Here is a 22,602-nt window from a genome sequence, read left to right as displayed (position 1 = left end):
ACTAGGACATTCGGCGTTAAAACCAGCAGTTGGGCTGTCCATAAACATCGTGTAGGACACCCCATGGAGATTTCGTAATTTTGTGTAATGTCTGTAACACAAAAACTAATGTAGGGGCTTAATTTGAGCGTACTGCATTCTGGGAACGTGGCTTTTCCTACTGGATCTTTGTGCTTGTTTAATTAAAACGTAAAACACACTTTTCTGTCCCTGCGTTTGCAGTGTGTCTTAACGCTATATATCATGAATAGCATGAATTCATAAATATGTAACTTTGTCATTGTATAAAGGCATTAGTACACAATATATCTCAAATTTTTTTCTTGAATAAAATTATTGTAGTTCAGATGGTTGCGTATTCATATCACTCGAACTGCACCCTCATCATAAAATTCCTTCAAATATGAAGTCCAGGTATATTCCACGACAAATCACTTGGGGTACATTCATTTCTTAAAAATTGACGAATAATACAACACATAAGATAATCTTTTCATGAACTAAACAACATTTTAATATTTTATAAAACGACAATAATAAAGGCCTAAGATATTCATTTATTCTAAAACATTAGCGTTAAAATATTACAGACATAATTACGACTAAAGAACTTTTTCATGTCTGATTCTTTTCAAATTATAAGTTTCTTAGTACTGATTCAATAACAACAAGCTTTTGTTCTATATACAATTTCGAGACAGTCACAATCCGTTTCAATAAAATAGATAATAAATGTATTAGAATATGCCCGTCATCTCCAGCTGTATTTACACGACAGACACAGTCAAATCAGAAAACGCTTGTCATTCCAGGCAGTTTGCTTACACACTATAGTCTGAAACAAGAAATAGAAAGTAAGAATGCTGTAAAATGTTGTTCTTTCTTTATAATTGAGCTAGGAAACTGTCCAAATTGACGTCTGGCTAAACATGTAGATCCTATTTGTATAGATAGGCCAAGAGTCACAGATAGCTTGATTGATAGATATAAACATAGACCTGATTGGATTCTAGGTATATGTGTGTCTATTTACTAAACGAGGATTCGGTATTGAATTCTTCCTATGTTTGTCTATATAATTATGCAAACAGGTTTCTGCTCACATACTTAGAATCAGGCATGGTTCTAGTCTAAACCGTCTCCAGCTTATATAACAACACTGGACTTTTTTTACGGCACCCAAATGGCACTGACAGACTTAAGTTGTTATACATGTATTCAATAAACTCTTTAATAATTTGGAAGCGTACAATGCAAACTAATATCAGTATTCGTTTAAGTGAGTCAATGAAACGTGTGGCACTTATCAAGTTCCTAGAGCCGTTTTCAACAGAAGTCTATTACACATACAGATTGAATGGACACCATGATTCTATGATTCCAAAGGATCAGAAAATATAACAACACTGAATTAACTAAAATATTTTGGTTTCAATATATAAAAGCCCGATGTAAAAAGTTTTAAGTAGATCCAACTGATGTATCCGAAACTGCAAAATCTGCGGAAATCTTTGAAGCATAGTTTGAGTCAATCAATGAGTGTTCAAATCGTATCCACATTATTTAAAGTTTTCAAATAAAAGAAAAGAAGTATATGTTAAACGTATGGTGTGTTGTCAAATAAACACAAACAAAAACACCGAAATACTTTTCTTTCATTTAGCTTCTATCTGTTTCTTTGATTTTCGAATATAGTGAAATAAATGTAATTGGATTTGATAACAAATATAAATGTAGTGGCCTACTTGCGCAATAGGCACAACATCTGTCTTCCCAGTCCGGGTCCAAACACCATTTCTGTGGAATCACTCCATACCGTTTCATGAAATACGCTGATACTGTGGAGCACTGCCAGCTAAGATACCCTTTGTCCACGCAGTCCTGCTTTTGTAATTCAGTTTGCGCGTTGATTTTTTCAGCCAGTTTTCTACTAGCTATGATGAAACATGAAATAATGTTCAACATATAAGAATAGGTTTCTGAATGAGGGGAGATATTTTATGTGAAAGCTTCATCGAAGTATCGACCATGAAAATCGAAATAATTCAGTTAACACTACATAATCTTAGTTCGTTTTTGATGAAAGCTCCAGTACGCTTCCTTCGATTGGTGTCACAAGGTGTGTGGTAGCGATCCATGTGGGACCCGAACCTGAGACTTGAGTGGCCAAAATATTAACCACGAAACAAACTCTTCCCTAAGAAAAATCAACCCACGTACACTTGGGGTCAGGACCTCCCTTCCATCGTCCATGTTAATGTCTTACTGAGCACAGGTGACGATTTTAGAACATGTTATGTTCCAGATTCAGCATGTTTAAAATGTTTGTAACCAGACGCGATTGTGGACGATCTCGATGATAATTTTAGACCAGTTGTGACCTGGCTCTTCCGAATAAACATGTGCCATTACCCCTTGTCAGAAGTACATCAGATTCGTTTGATTTTAGTCAAATCTAACAAGGTAATTATATTCTGATTCAGGTTAAATCTAAAATACCAGGGTTGTGAAGAAATTTTGATTAGCGTAGGATTTTAATATCATAAACCAATAAACAAATTCAAGGTTGAGAAGGCGACACATGCTGGCCATTCAAAATTATGAGACTTTATTTTTTTATATATAATTGTAATTTATAAATGAATTGTACATTTGATTGCCATGATGTGGCGCAATATCAGCAAACCTGATAAACATTTGAAGACATTTTTTCTTATAAAGAAACTGTTATGCTAACGTAGAAATTCAATAATTTCATTCAGAAAACCCTGTTCCATTGCACATGCCCGTTTTGTGTGAGTATACTTTCTACTTCTGGTTCATCACAAAAAGATTCATAAGGTTGTTTACCTGATAAACAGAAAGCACAACATGCAAAACTCCAGAACTCATCTTGACACCAGTAACTTGGCAAGTAAGAGTAGGAGACCTCGAAGTATCTAGATATCCTTTCACACGTCCATCCCTTCCAGCCATTATCAGCACAAGATGTTGTTGTTGTCGGGGCTAGAGTTGTTGTAGTCGGAGTATGAGAGGTGGTGGTAATATAAGGAAGAAAATGATATACAATGTATTTCTTATTGTGGCATATTTCTGCCACGAATTAGCTAGGTAGCTATCACAATAATATCGTAAACTTTCCAAAATGTATGTGCATTTTTCTGAAAGCATTTCAGCAAAACAATATTTTCTAGATATTTTATTTGATTTCTTGAAAATATGTTAGGGCAAAATTTCGCAGTAGTGCTTGAAACTGCCACGAGAAACTTGGCAGCTATCACGATAATATTTTAAACTTTTCCATAAAAAAATATGCATTTTTCTGAAAACGTTATCGCAATAAATTTTTGTTTTCAAGATATGCTTTTTATTCCCAGGAATCTTTGGGCTATTGAGATAAGTTTCAGAATAGTTATAATAAATACCTGGTCGTGAAACGCACTGGCCTTCAAAACACCACTAAAATAGTAAATAGATATTATCTAATGTAACTTTTATTCACATTTTGGATTAAAGTGCATGTTGTAAACATTGTACAAAAATAATGTTCGTTACTGTTTTAACCCTTACCCTGCTACATTTCTATAATGAACTTGTCCAACTTTCAATTTGGAAAGTACCATTAACTGTTAAAAGAGGTGCTTACCAAATGATATGGGTTGAATGGCGAACAGTGCAGATCATGATCAGACTGCACCGATGTGCAGGCTGATCATGATCTACATATATACTAGTCGCAAAAGCAGAATCAATCGTGTCCAGCATGCTAAGGGTTGAATAAAACTGCGTTTTAAATTAGAAACTTATGTGTTTAATTCTTTTTGTTCTATGAAGTTGAGTTCTGACCATTTACAGTTCAGGAACATGATTTCTCCTAAAAAGCATTTTTTATTGGGTTTTAACTTTTAAGTCGCTTGGGCATTTTAGGCTATGATGCGACGTTAAAAGAAAATTCTTACTACCTAAGAAAACAGATATGCAGACCAAAATGTGCCTACTGAGTCACAGCTGCATGTCATAATTACCTTATTCAGACTCCTGTCACCGCATGGTGTTCCTCTAGCTGCCGTATAAGAAACATAACCTCTGCAATTGTACTTGAAGCATGTCATCCTTCGGCATACATCCTCATCCTCTTTTTCCTGTGATATTACAATTAAGGTAGTGGACCAGTAATGGTAATCGGCAGTTTCCGTGTGATTACGTAATGATGTATTCTTTTTCGGCATTCTTCGGCCGTGACAAAATTGTTTTCATACTAGCCGAAAAATGCCGAAACCAGATACGGAAAGTACGTGATAGGACAGAAAATGCCAATTGTTATGACGAGTCCACTTCCTTAAATCAGATTATATGAACAATGCCGTAATAGCTAAGATAGTATATAACACTACTTATAGAAGAAACACTGTCATAGATGCAATTGTGTACCACTACAGTTAAATGAAATGGCAAAGAAATACAATTCTTTATATACAGAACCTTTGAATATTGAACTCTATGATCCCAAAAGCTAGAAATGACATATGGCCGGCGCTCCAACACAAAAACACTGATAACTGTTGTGAATAGGCTGCTTATGTACAAGCATGTACGTTATTTTGTCAGCTAACAAGCCAAGGGAACTTCAGACTAGTAACCATCACTAAAAAAGCTCCTTCAGTCCTTCAATTATAAACTGACAGTATTTAAACTTACTTGACAACAATACGACGATTGGCCAACGATCATCTGGCATTGCTCGTCTGTTGTGTATAATTCCCCGGGGGCTATTGCTGTAAACTTGTTATACTCAACCAGGTCGTAGATCTTAACATCCGAACTGCCCAAACATCTGCTTTTACTGAAGTAAAGTCACCGAATATTTCTTTGACTGCTAGAAATATTCTGCACATACTCTAAATCAAATGAGTAAAATAGAGTTGTGTTCTGGAATGTTTAGAAGTTTCTAACATTATAACAAACGTATTTGGGTTCGTAAAAATCTGATGTAACATAGGAAGGTAGTCAAACATTTAAAAATATCGACCTCCCTTCCCGTTTCCAAAGGTGATGTAGCTGAGCATATCGTTTTGCATTCTGCTCTTTCAAACACACCCATTTTCAACATAACAAAGTGTCTTTATCAACTTCTTCAGAGTCAGTAATTCATTCACAACCTGCTCATTCGAAACACAACAAAGTGCCTCCATCCTTGACTCAATCGCAACATAACAATGTGTCTTTTAACAACTTTCACAAAAAACATATTACTCTTTCATGGACTCATTCGAACCACTACAAACTGTCTCCACCCTTGACTCAGTCGCAACATAACAATGTGTCTTTTAACAACTTTCACCAAAACATATTACTCTTTCATGGACTCATTCGAAACACAGCAAAGTAACTCGAACCTTGACTCGCACGCAAAATAACGAGGTGTCTTTTTAATAACTTTCACAAAAATATATTACTTTGCCATGGACTCATTCGAAAAATAACAAAGTGCCTCCATCCTTGACTTAGTCGCAACAGAAAAAAAAATGCTATTTAACAAGTTACACAATGACATATCGCTCAGTTGGCCTCATTTGCAGAATGTTTATTTGAAGAGTAACAAATCGCCTTTTAAAACGTCACACCGTTACTGTAGTTACAATATTTTTCTGGGTTTGAAGGTTTAGTCAATAATTTAACCTGATCTCAAATTGATATTACAACGTCTGAATTAACGGGTTTACCACTTTAATTAAAATGGGGTTTCGCATTCAACAATAAGAAGTTGTATTAACGGCCAATACAACTTTGCAGGACACATGTGATTATTTTATCTTAAATGTATGTTCAATGCTATTCTAAAATAATCATGTGCATAACAGGTTCGAGACAGATATAAATTTGTTGCAGTACAAGTTTTGAGACATAAGTCATCAGTTGCTGGTGGAGAGACAATTCTTACAACATAAGCAATTGTTCAAAAAATTCAAAGATAGACTAAAGTGTCTGATAAACGAATACAATTATACGTACACCGCCATATTGGTCTTAAAAGCGTTAATAGCGCACTGTGAAAATCTCCACGGGTTTTTCGTGTATGGTGTATTCTTGCTAAATATCATAGGATGTGGGGCCATGATGAATTTGTCTTTGTCAGTGCATTCGGTGGAAGAAGCGTATCCATCGTGAAATGCGCCGATGCTGCAAGGAAATATAATGCTTCTATTACTTTGTGATCAAATAATACCCATGATTTGTAGTGGCACATCTAGAAAAGCTAATCTTAACCAATCAGTCTTATTTTTGTGCAAAGTACATTGTCTTCGGACAAGTTAAAACAATTTTATGACAAACATAATCCATTCACTTACTTGCTACAAAAAATATCAACCAGCAAATGAGGGTAAAAATGCGGGGTGAGAGCTATGCTTGTCTAGGCTGTTTAATATTTTAAAATAACTAAATGTTCGTTTGGTTATTCTTATCGCGCGGGTTGGGTGGGGTAACTTTTATTTACACAAATTATGTCAGAACATGTCGGGAATTAAGAGTAAGGTTTTGTGAACAGGAAGTCAGTTTAATGTCTCGGGCTTTGATTTTGAAATATGGTAGACTTACTTGTGACCTACTTCGTGTGTAGCAACGGTTGTCAAGGTGAAAAAATCATCGATATCTTCGACGACAGAATTTCGATACGCACTACACAGACCATTGATCCATGCTATTCCGAGAACCCCATTACCATATGATGCAGAACCCGTGAACAAGTTAAGGCTGCAGATATGAATTTAAATGTTGTAAAAAATTAAGAATGTCTGAGAGCCATTTATTTTAGCTTTTAGGAAAAAAAACTACGATAGTAGCTCGCTTATGCTATAGCCAGTTCCTTTACATAATATAAAGGTGCATTGTCTTGTGGATCGAAAATTCGTGCATGCAAAAGTGAAAAATATCTCTGACGTTGGAAAATTACAAAAGAAGAAGTGAAATCGCGTTATAAACACTTGCCAGTTATACAAAAATGTTAATTTCATCTATCCAAAAGTTTCGAGATGGGTTACCACCCTTTCGAAACATTTATACTTTAACCGTTAACAGATTCAAGTTGCAGAATTTCACGTCGGAATAATTATCTCACATCATTTTTAAAGCGCAGTTTGAAAAACCAAAAGGTTTAAGATAACGCCCACTTGCGATAAAAATATGAGTTAGTTACTTTAATTCAATTTATTTATTAATTCACATTTTGCTCTGCTTTTTCAAAAAGAGATGAGGTATTAAAGTAAATACAATTATGCACTTTCTGGTGTTTTTGAAGACCATCAGATAAATGATTGCTCTGTGCGTAGCTAAATTAAAAAGAAAAAAGAAATGTTACGCAAAATATTGGCACAATGACAAACAGTGGGTAAACTGTTTGTTCAGTATATACTATAAATATTGCAATGTTCTCCTCACCCTGTCATCAGCATAAGGTGGTCATTCCCAGGTAATCCGGACTTCTTACTCCATTGGGCGAGCTGGTTTGTATACACCACACAGTCGATAAATTCCATTCCATTTAGAACGGTTATACTGTTCCAAGTCGGAATTGTGTTGTCATTGTCTATATTCTTAAGAAAACGCAATAAGATGTATACTATACAAAATTAAATAATAACCTAATTGATGTTGCACAGCTTGTGATGTCATTGACACTGCTCCAAGCCGAGAACATAATAACTTTTGACGTTGTATAGCTTGTGATGTCATAGACACTGCTCCAAGCCGAGAACATAATAATTTATTGATGTTGTACAGCTTGTGGTGTCATAGACACTGCTCGAAGCCGACACTATAATAACTTATTGATGCTGTACAGCTTGTGGTGCCATTGACACTTATTGATGTTGTACAGCTTGTGGTGTCATAGACACTGCTCCAAGCCGAGAACATATTAATAACTTATTTATGTTGTACAGCTTGTGGTGTCATAGACACTGCTCCAAACCGAGAACACAATAACCTATTGATGTTGTACAGCTTGTGGTGTCACAGACACTGATCCAAGCCGAGAACATAATAAGTTATTGATGTTGTACGGCTTGTGGTGTCACAGACACTGCTCCAAGCCGAGAACATAATAACTTGTACGGTCACTTCTCCAAGCCGAGAACAAAATAACTTGTAAGGCTTGTGGTGTCACAGACACTGCTCCAAGCCGAGAACACAATAACGTATTGACGTTGTACGGCTTGTGGTGTCATAGACATTGCCCCAAGCCGAGAACATAATAACTTATTGATGTTGTACAGCTTGTGGTGTCATAGACACTGCTCCAAGCCGAGAACATAATAACTTATTGATGCTTTACAGCTTGTGGTGTCATAGACACTGCTCCAACCCGAGAACATAATAACTTATTTTATGTTGTACAGCTTGTGGTGTCATAGACACTGCTCCAAGCCGAGAAAACAATAACTTATTGATGTTGTACAGCTTGTGGTGTCATAGACACTGCTCCAAACCGAGAACACAATAACTTATTGATGTTGTACAGTCTTAGACACTGCTCCAAGCCGAGAACATAATAATTTGTACGGCTTGTGGTGTCATACACACTGCTCCAAGCCGAGAATATATAATTGACGTTGTACGGCTTGTAATGTCATAGACACTGCTCCAAGGCGAGAACATAATAACTGATTGATGTTGTACCGCTTGTGGTGTCATAGACAGTGCTCAAAGCTGAGAACATAATAACTTATTGATGTTGTACGGCTTGTGGTGTCATAGATACTGCTCCAAGCCGAGAACATAATAACTTGTACGGCTTGTGGTGTCATAGACACTGCTCCAAGCCGAGAACATAATAACTTGCACGGTTTGTGGTGTCATAGACACTGCTCCAAGCCAAGAACATAATAACTGGCACGGCTTGTGGTGTCATAGACACTGCTCCAAGCCGAGAACATAACAACTTGTACCGCTTGTTGTGTCATAGACACTGCTCTAAGCCGTGAACACAATAACTTATTGATGTTGTACGGCTTGTGGTGTCATAGATACTGCTCCAAGCCGAGAACATAATAACTTATTTATGTTGTACGGCTTGTGGTGTCATAGAAACTGCTCCAAGCCGAGAACATAATAACTTGCACGGCTTGTGGTGTCATAGACACTGCTCCAAGCCAAGAACATAATAACTTGCACGGCTTGTGGTGTCATAGACACTGCTCCAAGCCGAGAACATAATAACTTGTACCGCTTGTGGTGTCATAGACACTGCTCTAAGCCGTGAACACAATAACTTATTGATGTTGTACGGGTTGTGGTGCCATAGACACTGCTCCAAGCCGAGAACATAATAACTTATTAATGTTGTATGGCTTGTGGTGTCATAGACACTGCTCCAAGCCGAGAACACAAAAAGTTATTCATGGTGTACAGCTATTGGTGTCATAGACACTGCTCCAAGCCGAGAACATAATAACTTGTACCGCTTGTGGTGTCATAGACACTGCTCTAAGCCGTGAACACAATAACTTATTGATGTTGTACGGGTTGTGGTGCCATAGACACTGCTCCAAATCGAGAACACAATAACTTATTCATGTTGTACAACATAAAAACATAATAACTTGAACGGCTTGTGGTGTCGTAGACACTGTTCCAAGCCGAGAACATAATAACTTGTACCGCTTGTGGTGTCATAGACACTGCTCTAAGCCGTGAACACAATAACTAATTGATGTTGTGCGGCTTGTGGTGTCATAGATACTGCTCCAAGCCGAGAACATAATAACTTATTAATGTTGTATGGCTTGTGGTGTCATAGACACTGCTCCAAGCCGAGAACACAATAACTTATTCATGTTGTACAGCTATTGGTGTCATAGACACTGCTCCAAGCCGAAAACATAATAACTTGTAAGGCTTGTGGTGTCATAGTCACTGCTCCAAGCCGAGAACATAATAAGTTGTGCGGCTTGTGGTGTCATAGACACTGCTCCAAGCCGAGAACATAATAACTTGCACGGCTTGTGGTGTCATAGACACTACTCCAAGCCGAGAACATAATAACTTGTACCGCTTGTGGTGTCATAGACACTGCTCTAAGCCGTAAACACAATAATTTATTGATGTTGTACGGCTTGTTGTGTCATAGACACTGCTCTATGCCGTGAACACTATAACTTATTGATGTTGTACAGCTTGTGGTGTCATAGACACTGCTCCAAGCCGAGAACACAATAACTTATTGATGATGTGCGGCTTGTGGTGTCATAGACACTGCTCCAAGCCGAGAACATAATAACTTACTGATGTTGTACAGCTTGTGGTGTCACAGACACTGCTCCAAGCCGAGAACATAATAACTTGTACGGCTTGTGGTGTCATAGACACTGCTCCAAGCCGAGAACACAATAACATATTGACGTTGTACGGCTTGTGGTGTCATAGACACTGCTCCAAGCCGAGAACATAATAACTTATTGATGTTGTACGGCTTGTGGTGTCATAGATACTGCTCCAAGCCGAGAACATAATAACTTGTACGGCTTGTGGTGTCATAGACACTGCTCCAACCCGAGAACATAATAACTTATTGACGTTGTAAAGCTTGTGATGTCATTGACACTGCTCCAAGCCGAGAACATAATAACTAAATGATGTTTTATAGCTTGTGGTGTCATCACTACTCCAAGCCGAGAACATAATAACTTGTACGGCTAGTGGTGTCATAGACACTGCTCCAAGCCGAGAACATAATAACTTGTACGGCTTGTGGTGTCATATACACTGCTCCAAGCCGAGGACATAATAACTTATTGATGTTGTACGGCTTGTCGTGTCATAGCCACTGCTCCAAGCCGAGAACATAATAACTTACTGATGTTGTATAGCTTGTGATGTCATTGACACTGCTCCAAGCCGAGAAAATAATAACTTAATGATGTTTTATAGCTTGTGGTGTCATCACTGCTCCAAGCCGAGAACATAAAAAGTTATTGATGTTTATAGCTTGTGGTGTCATAGACACTGCTCCAAGCCTAGAACATTATTATAAAAGATGAACTTAGGCCCTTTACATAAGAAAGATTTTAAATCATGTTAAACCGATCTTTTCTCTGTAGCAGCCAATTACGTTACATGATTTGGTTTACCTGTATGGAGGAAATTACACGAATGTCTTTTCATACTGAATTTACTAAACGGGTTGAATAAAATTTTATTAATCCAATGGGGAAAGACACAAATGTAATTCTCTTTATTAACATTTACTTTTTCCCCTCTGATTGTCTGTTCCTCCTGTGACCTCTGACAGTGACCTCTGTAACCTTTGGCTGTATTCCCACAACACTCTCCAACACCGTTCTACAAATTGGGCCACCAGGCTGACAAATGTGTGTCAATCACACAGTGGACAGGTGGCCTGGGAGGCCACAGATGGATTCCTTGCAGAATCAAACATAAAGGGATACCCTGCTCGGTAATAAACATGGATATTTCACCGATAACAATGACCTCGGTAACCTTTAGCTGCATTCCCACAACACTTCCCCCTCCCCGTTCTACAAAGTGAGTCACCAGGAAGGGTGACAAGTGTGTGTGAATCACACAGTGGACATGTGGCCTGGGAGGCTACAGATGGATTCCTTGCAGAATCAGACATTACAGGGATACCCTGCTCGATAATTAACATGGATGTTTCACTGAAAGCGATTATACATCTAATACGAAGCAGACCACCAGGACTTCTTAAAACAGACGGGATTACCCCATGTGAGGTAACTATATAGAAGCAGTTTTCCATACATCTCTAATAATAACAAAAATTAAGGTCACGGGATACCCTTACTGACCTAAGCTCATAAACTTCTAGGTTGCCTAGAAAAACATACTAAATTATTAAGGCCCTGGGATATCCAGAGTAAGGACGATAATACTGACACTAATGCATACCAGGGGATACACATACTGATATCAGTTCATAAACTCCTGTGTTGACCGGAGAAACGTACAAAATCATAACGGTGCTCGGGTACCCTCATACTCATATCAATATGTACTATGGGATACCCATACTGACCTTAATTTCTTAAACACAGCCAGGATAGCTAGCAAAACATAAAAATCTGAGAAACCTGGGTTTTCCGGAAAGCTTGAGGGACACCAAACAGATGAACGTAAATTCTTCATTTATCACAAGGAAAAGCCTGGGATGCCTAGAAAGCTAGGGGGACCCCAAACAGATGGACACTTTGCCTCTGATAACCCGTATCTGAAAGAGGATCTAAAATAGGTTATCCGTGACACAGAGTCCATTTCCCCAGACATCTAGCCCAAGGATCACTATTGCTTAAAACAGATTGGTCCCGCTACATGTCCCGAAATTCCTATTCCCATCTGAAAGTGACTCGTGCTTCAACCCAAGTACAAAGGGTGCTGTGCCACAGCCATATCTATTGTCAGTTCTAGAGACTGCAGTCTCACACTGGAGATAAATCTGTATTGCCGCCACTTAACCAAATCCACACATACAATTACTTAGTAAGTATTAGCAAGCAATACTAAACCACAACCAGACCCACAAGTGAGACTCTGGCACAACGTATCCCTACAGGTATGTCCATCAAAACAGGAGACGACCTGAACACATCCCAAATACCTTGCACAAAACCCTTCCCAGTCGATGTTTCCATAATGGTGTAAAGCTATAGTAACAGCAGCAAGGCCGATATTGTACTTGTTGTCTTAACCTGACCCTTTTCTCCCGGATTGTGCACAGGAGTAGTGTAAACTACCAATCTCTGAATGAAGGGATGAGTAAAACTGAGATGAAGGACACAGATCCCCAAACAAGGACGTTACAGTTTGCGACGCAGGACAAGAATCGCTCAACATATACTTTTTCTATAGTTGCTGCCATAGAGAACTTGATGTACATTCTCCTAGGTTAAATCGGGAAAATGGTACTCTAGTTGAGGAGGTGGTACCAAATACAATGACACAATTTCTAGTGGCTGCAACCTCCAGGCCTGTGAGCCCTCGTGGCCTAGATAAATTAACTGATGGTTCCCCAACATGTTTAAAAGGCAATTCCAAGTGTGATTGAATGGTAATACTTCTTGATGTTGAACGAGGTTGCTAGTATGAGGTTCACAAACCTTTGGAAGGAAGTGGTCTCCGCAATTCACACAAGTGACTTGACTTTTAGTAACAATATTTCCCATTATTCTTAACTTGTTTCCGACCTTCGATTCCATAGAAACCGGTCGAGGTTCAAATGAATGGCGATCAAATTGGGCTTCTGTCTGGCATAAACATGTCAAGGAGTGTAATGGAAGACAATGGTCATGACCTTCATCAATAAAGTTTGAAGTCCAATATTTGCCATCAAAAGAGTTACTTTTGCAAGAACCCGCCTTCAGACTGGGCAAATCTAATGTACCATTTTGCATCTTACTTTTACCTACAAGAGTTACATCAATTTCACTTACAGGATATCTTATTGTGAGGCAGTTCTTATAATTGTCTTTTTGAACTACCATCAATATATACAGACCAGTATTAAAGAAAGTCATAGTATCCTGGTCATGACCATTATTGGATACCGACTACTACTAAATACATGTATAGTGATATTGCCTGTTTCAAGTTTAGCATGATTATAGTGCACTGTTTCGGGAAAGTATGAATATATTGTAATGTACAATGTGGTAAAATAACTGCCATACAACTGCCAACTGACATACATATTAAATGTTGAAAAGAACTTTGTGTACGTAGTGTTCTAATGAAGATGTAATTATGGCCCATGTAAATTGGGTTCTAGTGAAAAATGTATGTATTTAAAGTTGAATGCAAAATACTTAAAACAAAAACAAAACAAAACAAAAAAAACAACAAAAAACAAAAAACAACGAAGTTGTAAGTTTGTTATTTTACAAAAATAAAGAATGTATTAACATTACAGAATATGTATAGAAAATGTATAGTTTGTATGTTAGGTAATGTAAATTGTAACGTAGATTGTTTTTTAAATATATGTGTTTAAATTTAAGATACAAAGCTATGTTAAAACATATTTTCGTTTGTAAATTTGCTATTTTTAAATGATAAAATACATTTTAAGTAACAGAACACAAGAAATATAGTTTGTGTGTTCGATAATATAAATTGTAACTTAGTTTGATATATAAATACATGTGTTTTAACTTAGACCTACAGACTGAAATGCAAAGCTATACTGTTAAAAACAGAAATGAATTGTAATTTTGTTGTTTTCAAATGATAAAGTATGTTTAAAAGAAACTGAAGACATGAACTGTATTTTGTAAGTTCGGTAACGTAAAATGTAACGTAATATTCAATGTAACATAACTTACAAGTTAGAGGCTTGTTGATAAATATATAAATAGTTGTATAATATGTAACTAAAGAGTAAACTTTTTTAAGAAAATTATATATGAATTATGTACGATTGAAAAATAGCACATTTTGGAAGAATGAAGTTACATTTTAAGAATCGCTAAAATCAACTTTCTCTTCACTTATACTGGCAATCTATATACCATTTTTTGCTGAACGTTGAACTTTTTAATGGTATCCTCATTAATTGATTACCCGGTCATCTAAACCTGCAGTAAAATCTTTAGGCCAAAAATGTGTTTCTTAGGGTAACGTATCTTTTTCCAATATGTTTTTCTTTAACATTACATTTTAGACATTGAGATCTAATCAAACTGCAGCTTCTAGTATGCACCTAGAAATAACATATGCAAACTTGAAATGACTTTCTAATATAATGGTACATCTTTAAATATTGAAAAAATAGTTTTGAAGGTAATGCATTTTAAAGCGCCAAACTGTTTGCCACACATCGGGGTTTCAAAAAAATATTGTCCACAAAATTCCCCCGGGGTCGGGGGCCCTTCTAGTTCATGGTCTATAAAATTCAATTTTATAACCTTAGTGAACTGTGACCCAGTCTCTAAAGAATATAAATAGACTTACCTTATTTAACACGATCGCTGCCAGGCTTATGTGTATAGTAATTTCGGGATCATCTATGCTGCTGTATATCAAACTTATCTAAAAGGTACAGAATAAATCCATTTTCATCATTTTCATATCACATAATGAATATATTACTGGTATTTGGTTTTACAGTCGGTTTACCATTGCAAAACTCCTTAAATATCTGTTTTATTGCTAACACTTTCACAAAACAATACAAGTCCATGGGCAACACTGAAGAACGTGACCGCTTTCAATTTACTAACAGACGTAGAAAGTTCTATGCTTTTTATAGAGGGCTTATATAGGGCTTCTTTTAGCTGTTGTAGTAGCATTTTGAACCAACCCATGACCAGGTTTTTGTTGCTAAGTAACAAAAATACTTACAAAAATCTTGAGAGTGCATTTTCGTATGGTTGCCATTTAGACGGCATGGGTTTCTATATACACTTCAATGCAGTCTTATTCAGTAATTAGATGTAACATGATAAGCACTCCTTTTTATTTGACAGAGTCTGTTCGCGAGAGGTGATGAAATGTGTAAGGTACCTATACAGATACATAGAATGGACACTATGATCCCAAACGATTGATACGTATGTCATATTTCGATCAGGATAATGGAAGACAAGTCTTATAAATTTCATCTCCTTCTTTTTAATAGTTAGTGTTAACCACTACCCAAGGTCAATACAGTCAACAGCAGAAAATCCTGAATTATCATAAAGAACAAAATGACTTTAAATCATTTCTAGCTATAGTCCCATTATTTTAATTAAGACAAGACAACCCAAGATGCAAAAGAATGTTTCCCATGTTCGCTGCATGTGGTAACACGATTTGTGTATTGGTCACCTCACAAAAAACTCACTTGCATGTTGAATTTCTACCTTCGTCAAAATTTATAACATAGCGTTTTAATCTTAAAAACCATAATTTTATGCACCTGGTTTATTGTACATCAGAACAATTTTAATTTAAAGCATTACCTCAATTACAATTTAAGATTGCTCCTTAAAACTGATTTTGAAAATGTCCACATACGTCTACTTACACCGTTTATCATCATTGCTATACGGCGTCTTATACGATACATAGTTGCTTCATTCTGGTTCATACCATTGTTGGCGGTACTTATATCTAAGTATCTGAAAAATAATTGGAAAATTCTCATGATACTATCGAGCTATAGTGTTGTTAAGCAAAGAATACTCGTGATATACTGATACATCTGTTTTCGTACTGTTGTTTTTTTGTTTGTTTGATTGTCTCAGTAAAGAGATAAAACAATAAAGCTTTCCTCAATATCTGCCTATTAAATAGCATTAACTAAATACAATAAACATTTTATTTTTAAGAAGTTCTGTAAACTTCATTTTTAGATTTCGTGCCTTTACGTTCATTTACACATCACATATTTTCACAAAAGCGTCGTAACATTATAACGATTGCCTAAAATGATTGATACGTATACGTCATTTACCATTTTGAATATAATAAGACATAAGTGCTTAACATCACATAACAGTCCTGTTATCTTTATTTTTTACATGGTCAATATTATAGACATTAGTTTTTAATTAAACACGCCACATAATTTGTTTAGATACGCTTTAAAAACTTAGTATGTAACTGAATAGCAGGGAAAAAACGTAATGGATGGTACAAACCTAGTTACTCTTGGAAATTTAATGATTGTAATTCCGTGGCGTTCATATATTTAAAAGCCAAAACATCTAGATTGACTAAATTTCAAGCGCTTCGCCGTTTAATTTGAGGCAATGTGATGGGTATTACTACACATTGCAAGCTTTCATATGTTGTAAACATAAATGAGCCGCACCATGAGAAAACCAACATAGTGCATTTGCGTCCAGCATGGATCCAGACCAGCCTGCGCATCCGCGCAGTCTGGTCAGGATCCATGCTGTTCGCTAAAGGTTTCTCTAATTACAATAGGCTTTGAAAGTGAACAGCATGGATCCTGACCAGACTGCGCGGATGCGCAGGCTGGTCTGGATCCATGCTGGTCGCAAATGCACTGTTTATTTTTCATGACACAACTCAAATCTTTCATTATGTTTTGGCTATTAAGAAGCTTCAACTTACTTTTTCCAGTAAAATCGATCAATGAGTACGGTAATTTCAATAGTATACTCTTTCGTAGCCTCTCTCCTCCGTCGAGTCTTCTTTGTAAATTTTATCTAATTAATACAGAAAACAGAAATGCCTTTTCTTTGTACATTCTCATGTTCAAATAGGTAGAGGAAAACACGGTTCTAAGTTGCAAATTGTGTCTAATAAATTACAGAAACTGACAAATAGAGATTGAAAAAAACTGTTCTTCTTAATATACGTTTCTAATAAACAGAGAAAAAAGAAATGATCTGTCCTATTTTGTAATGATACAAGAACCGTCAGTTTTAGATTCTATATAAATGTAATAAAATAGAGATAAAATAATTGTTCATCTTTGTTAATTCTACCAGAAGAAGGAAAATTACGTCCTCGTGATAAAAATTAAAGGAAGATCTAACTGCTTATATGCGCAATGAGTTGTAGAATGTAGAGCAACAAGAGCAACACCATGAAAGACCGAAGAAATCAGTACAAAAGACAAATATCAAAGCAGCTCAGTCCAGCAAAGTCAATAACCTGTTTCGTCAGATATCGAAAAAAGATATTCGAATAGCATCCAAACTCGAAACGTGTGATATGTCTCAAAATAATCTGATCATAATCTCATATATATTGTGAAATTTTTCTCTTTATTTTTATTTAGACGTAATATTATAGCTTATATTTGCTACCAAAAGAAACAAGAAACACACAACGTTAACATTATGTTTTAATACCGAAAAGCAAACTTACATTATGAAAAGTTGTATTAACAATGATAATACCTGACTGCTCTTGCCTTGATATATTCCATTGTCCTCTATGTCCGCATCTGCTATAAAGTAAAAAAAAAATAAGTCAAATGAGTTTAAGGTAAGCTAGGGTATTCAAACCGAGTGACTATTACTGTGCTTAAGTGCGTTCCGTACTTCCAAAGGATCTTGTCATAGATTGTATTATTTATAGTAAAAACAAAAATACATTAGACATAGTAAGTCAAATGAGCAACGATGACAAAACAAATAACATATTTATAAAGGAACACGTTTGGGCACCGCCAATGTTGTCCTTGTTTTTGTACGAAACAGAGGAAATTCTAAATCATTGGCGCTTTATTCATTAGCTTTGTATAGTCTGTATACTAGTATGTCTCAACGAAGAGAAAAATAAAACAGAAAAATACTTTTCATCATTTTAATGGGCATCATAACTGACTTTTCATCCAGCAAAAATATACTGGCACGTTGTGTTGCGGTGAACTAAAACAAATAATAGATTTCTGTAATATGCAGGCATACATGGAGATCAACGTTGCTATATTGCCTATCCTTATACTAGTATGTAAAAATAAAAGTTCAACATCATAGTTACCTGGTTTTCGAACATATGACGTTCCAAATGGTCCGAGTACAAGGTTTGTTGAATCATTCGATTTGGGCATTGGCTGTGGGATTGTTGGGACGAATCTTTTAATTTCATGCGGAATGTATTGATTTGTTTTGTAATTTCGCACTGACTGGTTACCCGATGACGGTCTTATTTCATAACCTAAACCTTTAATGTGCAACATTCCTTCCTGTAATGGGAACATACTTGACAATTATGAAATAAAAGGCACGTGATGAATTGAAATTTATTATATTAAATTCAACTTGACATTAAATACCCTTTAAATTGTTTTTTATTATGTATGTGCATTCTAGTCAATTAGGTTTCCCGTTACAAGCACGTTTCTGTTTTCTTCGTTCATTGAAAACTTGCAATGATCGATATATTAGGTACCTAGCTGTACTTAAATTCTAATTTAGTGATGATTTTTTTCAATATGTATACAGAACTACATTTTATTGATATTTATATATAAAGGTAAAATTTTAAAACACTACTGTTCTCCTAAAACAGATTCAGAAATTGCTGCTAGGTCATTGGACAAATGGTGATCCTGATTTTACACTACGTCTGTCTATGTTATAGAAATAAAAATAAAAGAAAAAAGGTAAGGGTAGATTTTCCGGAAGCACAGAGCACCCCAAACACAGTCATTGAACAATGTATCGCAAATAGGCCACAACAAAAAGAAGCTGTAACGGAAATATCGTAGACGGGTTGCTTAAAAAAATCCAACAACAAGTACATTTCAGTTATATGCAAAATTCAAAAAAAGATAGTGGGGAGAGGGGCGGGCGTGGGTAGATACAAGGATCGGGTGTTGGATGGAAAGTAGAAAAAGCAAGGATAAATATTCAAAATGAAAGACGCAGTCTCCCTACACCCTAAACCACAGCATAAAAGGTGCCATGGAACACGTGCAAACATAACATGTAATTAATTGTACTCACAAGCGTTCTATGACATGGTCCTAAAGGTTGGTTTTTGCACGATACCTGAACGGCAGATCCTGTTTTCTTATCCAAGTAATATTTTGTTCCCTGAAAGTTAACTTAAAATAATTCATTTATAGACACGGTGTATGGTGCAGAATTCTGAATTCTTTATTACTGCTGCGGAAATTTAATAAGAAACCTTTTCGAGAGCGAAAGAAAAGCCTTATAAATATGAACTTTAACTATGAGTATTAATCTGCCAGAATGGCCTCTCAAAAACCTTTATCAGTGCATTCGACTTACATACTAATTGGTCAACTTACTGCAATAGGTTGTGTGTCTATTTTGACGACGTTTTGTTTGCCTTCCTCCACAACCGTTATGTAAACTGGTGCATTTGGGCTCACGCGTTTGTTTTCTTGTAACTGTAATTTGGTTGTACCTCCGTTGTCTCGTTTCAGATTGAATTCCAAGATTTCTGGTAGTCCCATATCCAGATTTCGCTTGTCATTGTCATTGTTGATGTCCTCCAGCCAAGCAATTTCCGCAACAACTATAAAGGTAAAGTTTTACAACAGTCTCCAAAGTTGAGTTATTGTAGGGATAATACACGTTTTTTGTGTATTAACGTCTGCAGAAGCCCGCGGGATTGTTTGTGACCGACACCGAAGGTCGTCTGCAGAAGCCCGCGGGCTTCTGCAGACGTTAATACACAAAACAAACGTGTATTGTCGCTATTCTTGCATAAAAACAATACACGACGACTTTATGTATTGTTTTCATATGTGATGACTTGACGATTCCGGTACATTTTTATTTACCAGTCTTGTTGTTCTTGGAAACGGTAAACATGTTTTAAATATCCGTATCCAGGGCCAAGAAATAAACAACACTATCAAAAGCTCATCCTGAAGGTTTTTAAACGATTTTTTATCTCTCGTTATTACAAACATAAAATTACCAATAATTGGTCATATCACTTCACAGTTTGGTGCACTCGAGCACAATTTCAAAAATAATAACTTTACATTCCAGTTATATTGAGTACGGACATAGTTTTGAGTACGGATGAGTATGAACGTAGTGTCAAGCTTCCAAGCTGTTTATATAAATTCTTCGAGAAATTAGATAAAAACATACCGACTGATACTTACCAAAATCATAAATATGATTCCTAAAAACAAAGAATCGCACAGGTTACACGCGATTCTTTAATATTCACGGTTGTCTACAAAATCTGAATCGACGCCGAGTTCTTTAAGGGGAGTAAACAAGGGAAGAAACGAGTACGAACATTGTTGGGGGCAGCGCATTTGGCGTTAGTTACTGATACAGCAAAACATTCTATGGTTTAGATTGCATCTTTTATGCTTCAAGAAGAGGTTTTTATGAAAGAAACTAGACGCAGATACCAGATGTCAATCTGCGCAGAAATACATTATACGTCCCTAGGAAAGCATTTCAAAAATAAAAATCAGGTATTAACAGCACGTGAATTGCCTTGTTTGCACACGATTTTTCTCCCGTTAATACATGAGCGGATCCTGTGAAAAAAAGTAGTTTTTATGCAATAATCCTTTTTTTCAAACAACTTAGAATTATTTAAAACCCTTGTCATACATTATAATATATACACGTAAATGCAAAAATACAAAGTAAATGTACAATAAAAGGTTCGTTATAAAAGTATGCTGGATTTTAGTTTACTAGTATTACCTTTTGTCACGTTCTTAACATTTTGACAAATCAGAACAAGACTCTAAATTTATATAACGATGTTACTTTGACAACCAGTCTCTAAATGAGTGAAATTTGTCATTGATCAATTTCAAAAATTATCTACCTGATGATTGAATTTGGACATTTAGTTTCCAAGTATTGTTTTAGAGAAATCGAACCGATATTAAAATTATTTTATTTGTTTTTAATATGGTCAAATCTTTTATAGTTTAATAGTTATTACTAGTAAAGCAAGTTGAATGTTATATGTTGTTCCTGTACGTAAAGCTGATAATAAATAGACAAATATTTATAAAAGAAAAAATCTTGTAATCCATTCACTTTTAGCGAACCAGGTGCCAATAATTGCAAATAATCATCGGCATACGACCAATCTTGCAACATTAAGAAATCAATTTCAGTGAAGACATTTGTATGCTAAGATAAAATAAACTTACCTTTGACAAGTCGAATGACATACAACAAAAGTATACCCTTCATGAATAACATGATTATTCTTTATGAATTGTATAATGTTTTAAATTACTAGCACTGTATTCTGAGCCTCATTTTGTTTCTTCTCTCTTGCACGTAACATGCATAGTCTAAAAGCTGGACTGGCTTAGATTATTTTAAAGAATGAGATATGGTACGCCTCCAGCCGATTAAAACTCCGCAAATGTGTTTTTGTTATCGAACGTTCCAAGGCGGTGCCCAACCGAGCTGTTATTTGTTCGTTTTGTGTCCGATTGTCTATATGTGTTATTTTACTAATGTATTTTGTGTACATGTATTTTCGTGATGTTTACATACAAACACTGCCACAGAGCTTCGGTGTGTTGGACTGTATTGTTTGTTCTTGGCACTTTCGATTGGATCTGTGTCCTTGTATTCATATTAGATTACAAATCGAAAAGAAGTGTTCCTAAGAAACACTTATCTAAAGATAAACGTGCTTTAACCTTTTTATATATACAAAAGTAGAGCCTCTGTGTCAGAAAAGACAAAGTTTAACTTAATAGTAAATTCAAATACTCTAACAAACTAAATTATAAAAAACATAAGTACTTGTGTAAGAAACAGTTAAAATGGCAAATAAAATGGTTTCTTTATAAACAAAAGCTTAGTTAAATATGCCTTTACGAGAACATTAAAAATAGTTTTCCTCCCATTAATACATATTTCAAAAGAAGTTTGTTCTTGTTAATTAACACAATCACTGAAACAAACTCCACGAAAACAGATTAGGTTTACTATTCCGTCTACACAACTGAATTCTGCTCCAGTTCATGCTTACGATAATGCTCCCGCATCAGATCCGTCCAATGGTAAGGGTTTTCTAAGTACAAGTCAAGTCTAAACAATTCTTACAATTTAAAACAATTTCTAATTTGAAGGCATGTTTACGTCGTTACGCTACATGCATAGCTTCGAATTAGGTATCTATTTGTCATATTTC

At 35.9% G+C, this 22,602-nt stretch overlaps 1 protein-coding gene across 2 annotated transcripts; it reads right to left on the bottom strand.

The window, feature by feature from the left end:
- Positions 1 to 490: 490 nt before the first annotated feature.
- Positions 491 to 21,750, bottom strand: LOC123537613 (A disintegrin and metalloproteinase with thrombospondin motifs 2-like). 2 transcript variants are annotated; one of them, XM_045321437.2, is made up of 17 exons: positions 21,602 to 21,750; positions 19,748 to 19,977; positions 19,440 to 19,529; positions 18,472 to 18,676; positions 17,886 to 17,935; positions 17,092 to 17,186; positions 16,037 to 16,130; positions 14,980 to 15,057; positions 7,438 to 7,592; positions 6,598 to 6,753; positions 6,013 to 6,180; positions 4,699 to 4,843; positions 4,026 to 4,142; positions 3,426 to 3,459; positions 2,851 to 3,006; positions 1,746 to 1,934; positions 491 to 835 (listed from the first exon to the last, which is right to left on the bottom strand). In XM_045321437.2, exons 1-17 carry the CDS (start codon positions 21,651 to 21,653, stop codon positions 822 to 824), a joined length of 2,028 nt encoding a protein of 675 aa, XP_045177372.2. In that variant the 5' UTR covers positions 21,654 to 21,750; the 3' UTR covers positions 491 to 821. The 2 variants fall into 2 exon arrangements, with proteins under 2 accessions (XP_045177372.2, XP_045177373.2); XM_045321438.2 differs by having other exon boundaries at positions 17,886 to 17,932.
- Between the last annotated feature and the right edge of the window lie 852 nt (positions 21,751 to 22,602).

The sequence above is a fragment of the Mercenaria mercenaria genome, chromosome 17 (genome assembly GCF_021730395.1).
Source record: "Mercenaria mercenaria strain notata chromosome 17, MADL_Memer_1, whole genome shotgun sequence".
Classification (NCBI taxonomy): Eukaryota; Metazoa; Mollusca; class Bivalvia; order Venerida; family Veneridae; genus Mercenaria; species Mercenaria mercenaria.
The sequence above is the reverse complement of the archived record's forward strand: the minus strand, read 5'-3'. Positions and strand labels throughout refer to the sequence as shown.

Excerpts from the sequence above, each read along its gene's own strand:
- LOC123537613 (XM_045321437.2), bottom strand. The coding sequence starts at position 21,653 with ATGTTATTCATGAAGGGTATACTTTTGTTGTATGTCATTCGACTTGTC. Across the intron at positions 17,187-17,885 it reads ATCAAGGCAAGAGCAGTCAG|ATAAAATTTACAAAGAAGAC; the intron begins GTATTATCATTG and ends TGTATTAATTAG. Across the intron at positions 15,058-16,036 it reads TAGCAATGATGATAAACGGT|ATAAGTTTGATATACAGCAG; the intron begins GTAAGTAGACGT and ends TGTACCTTTTAG.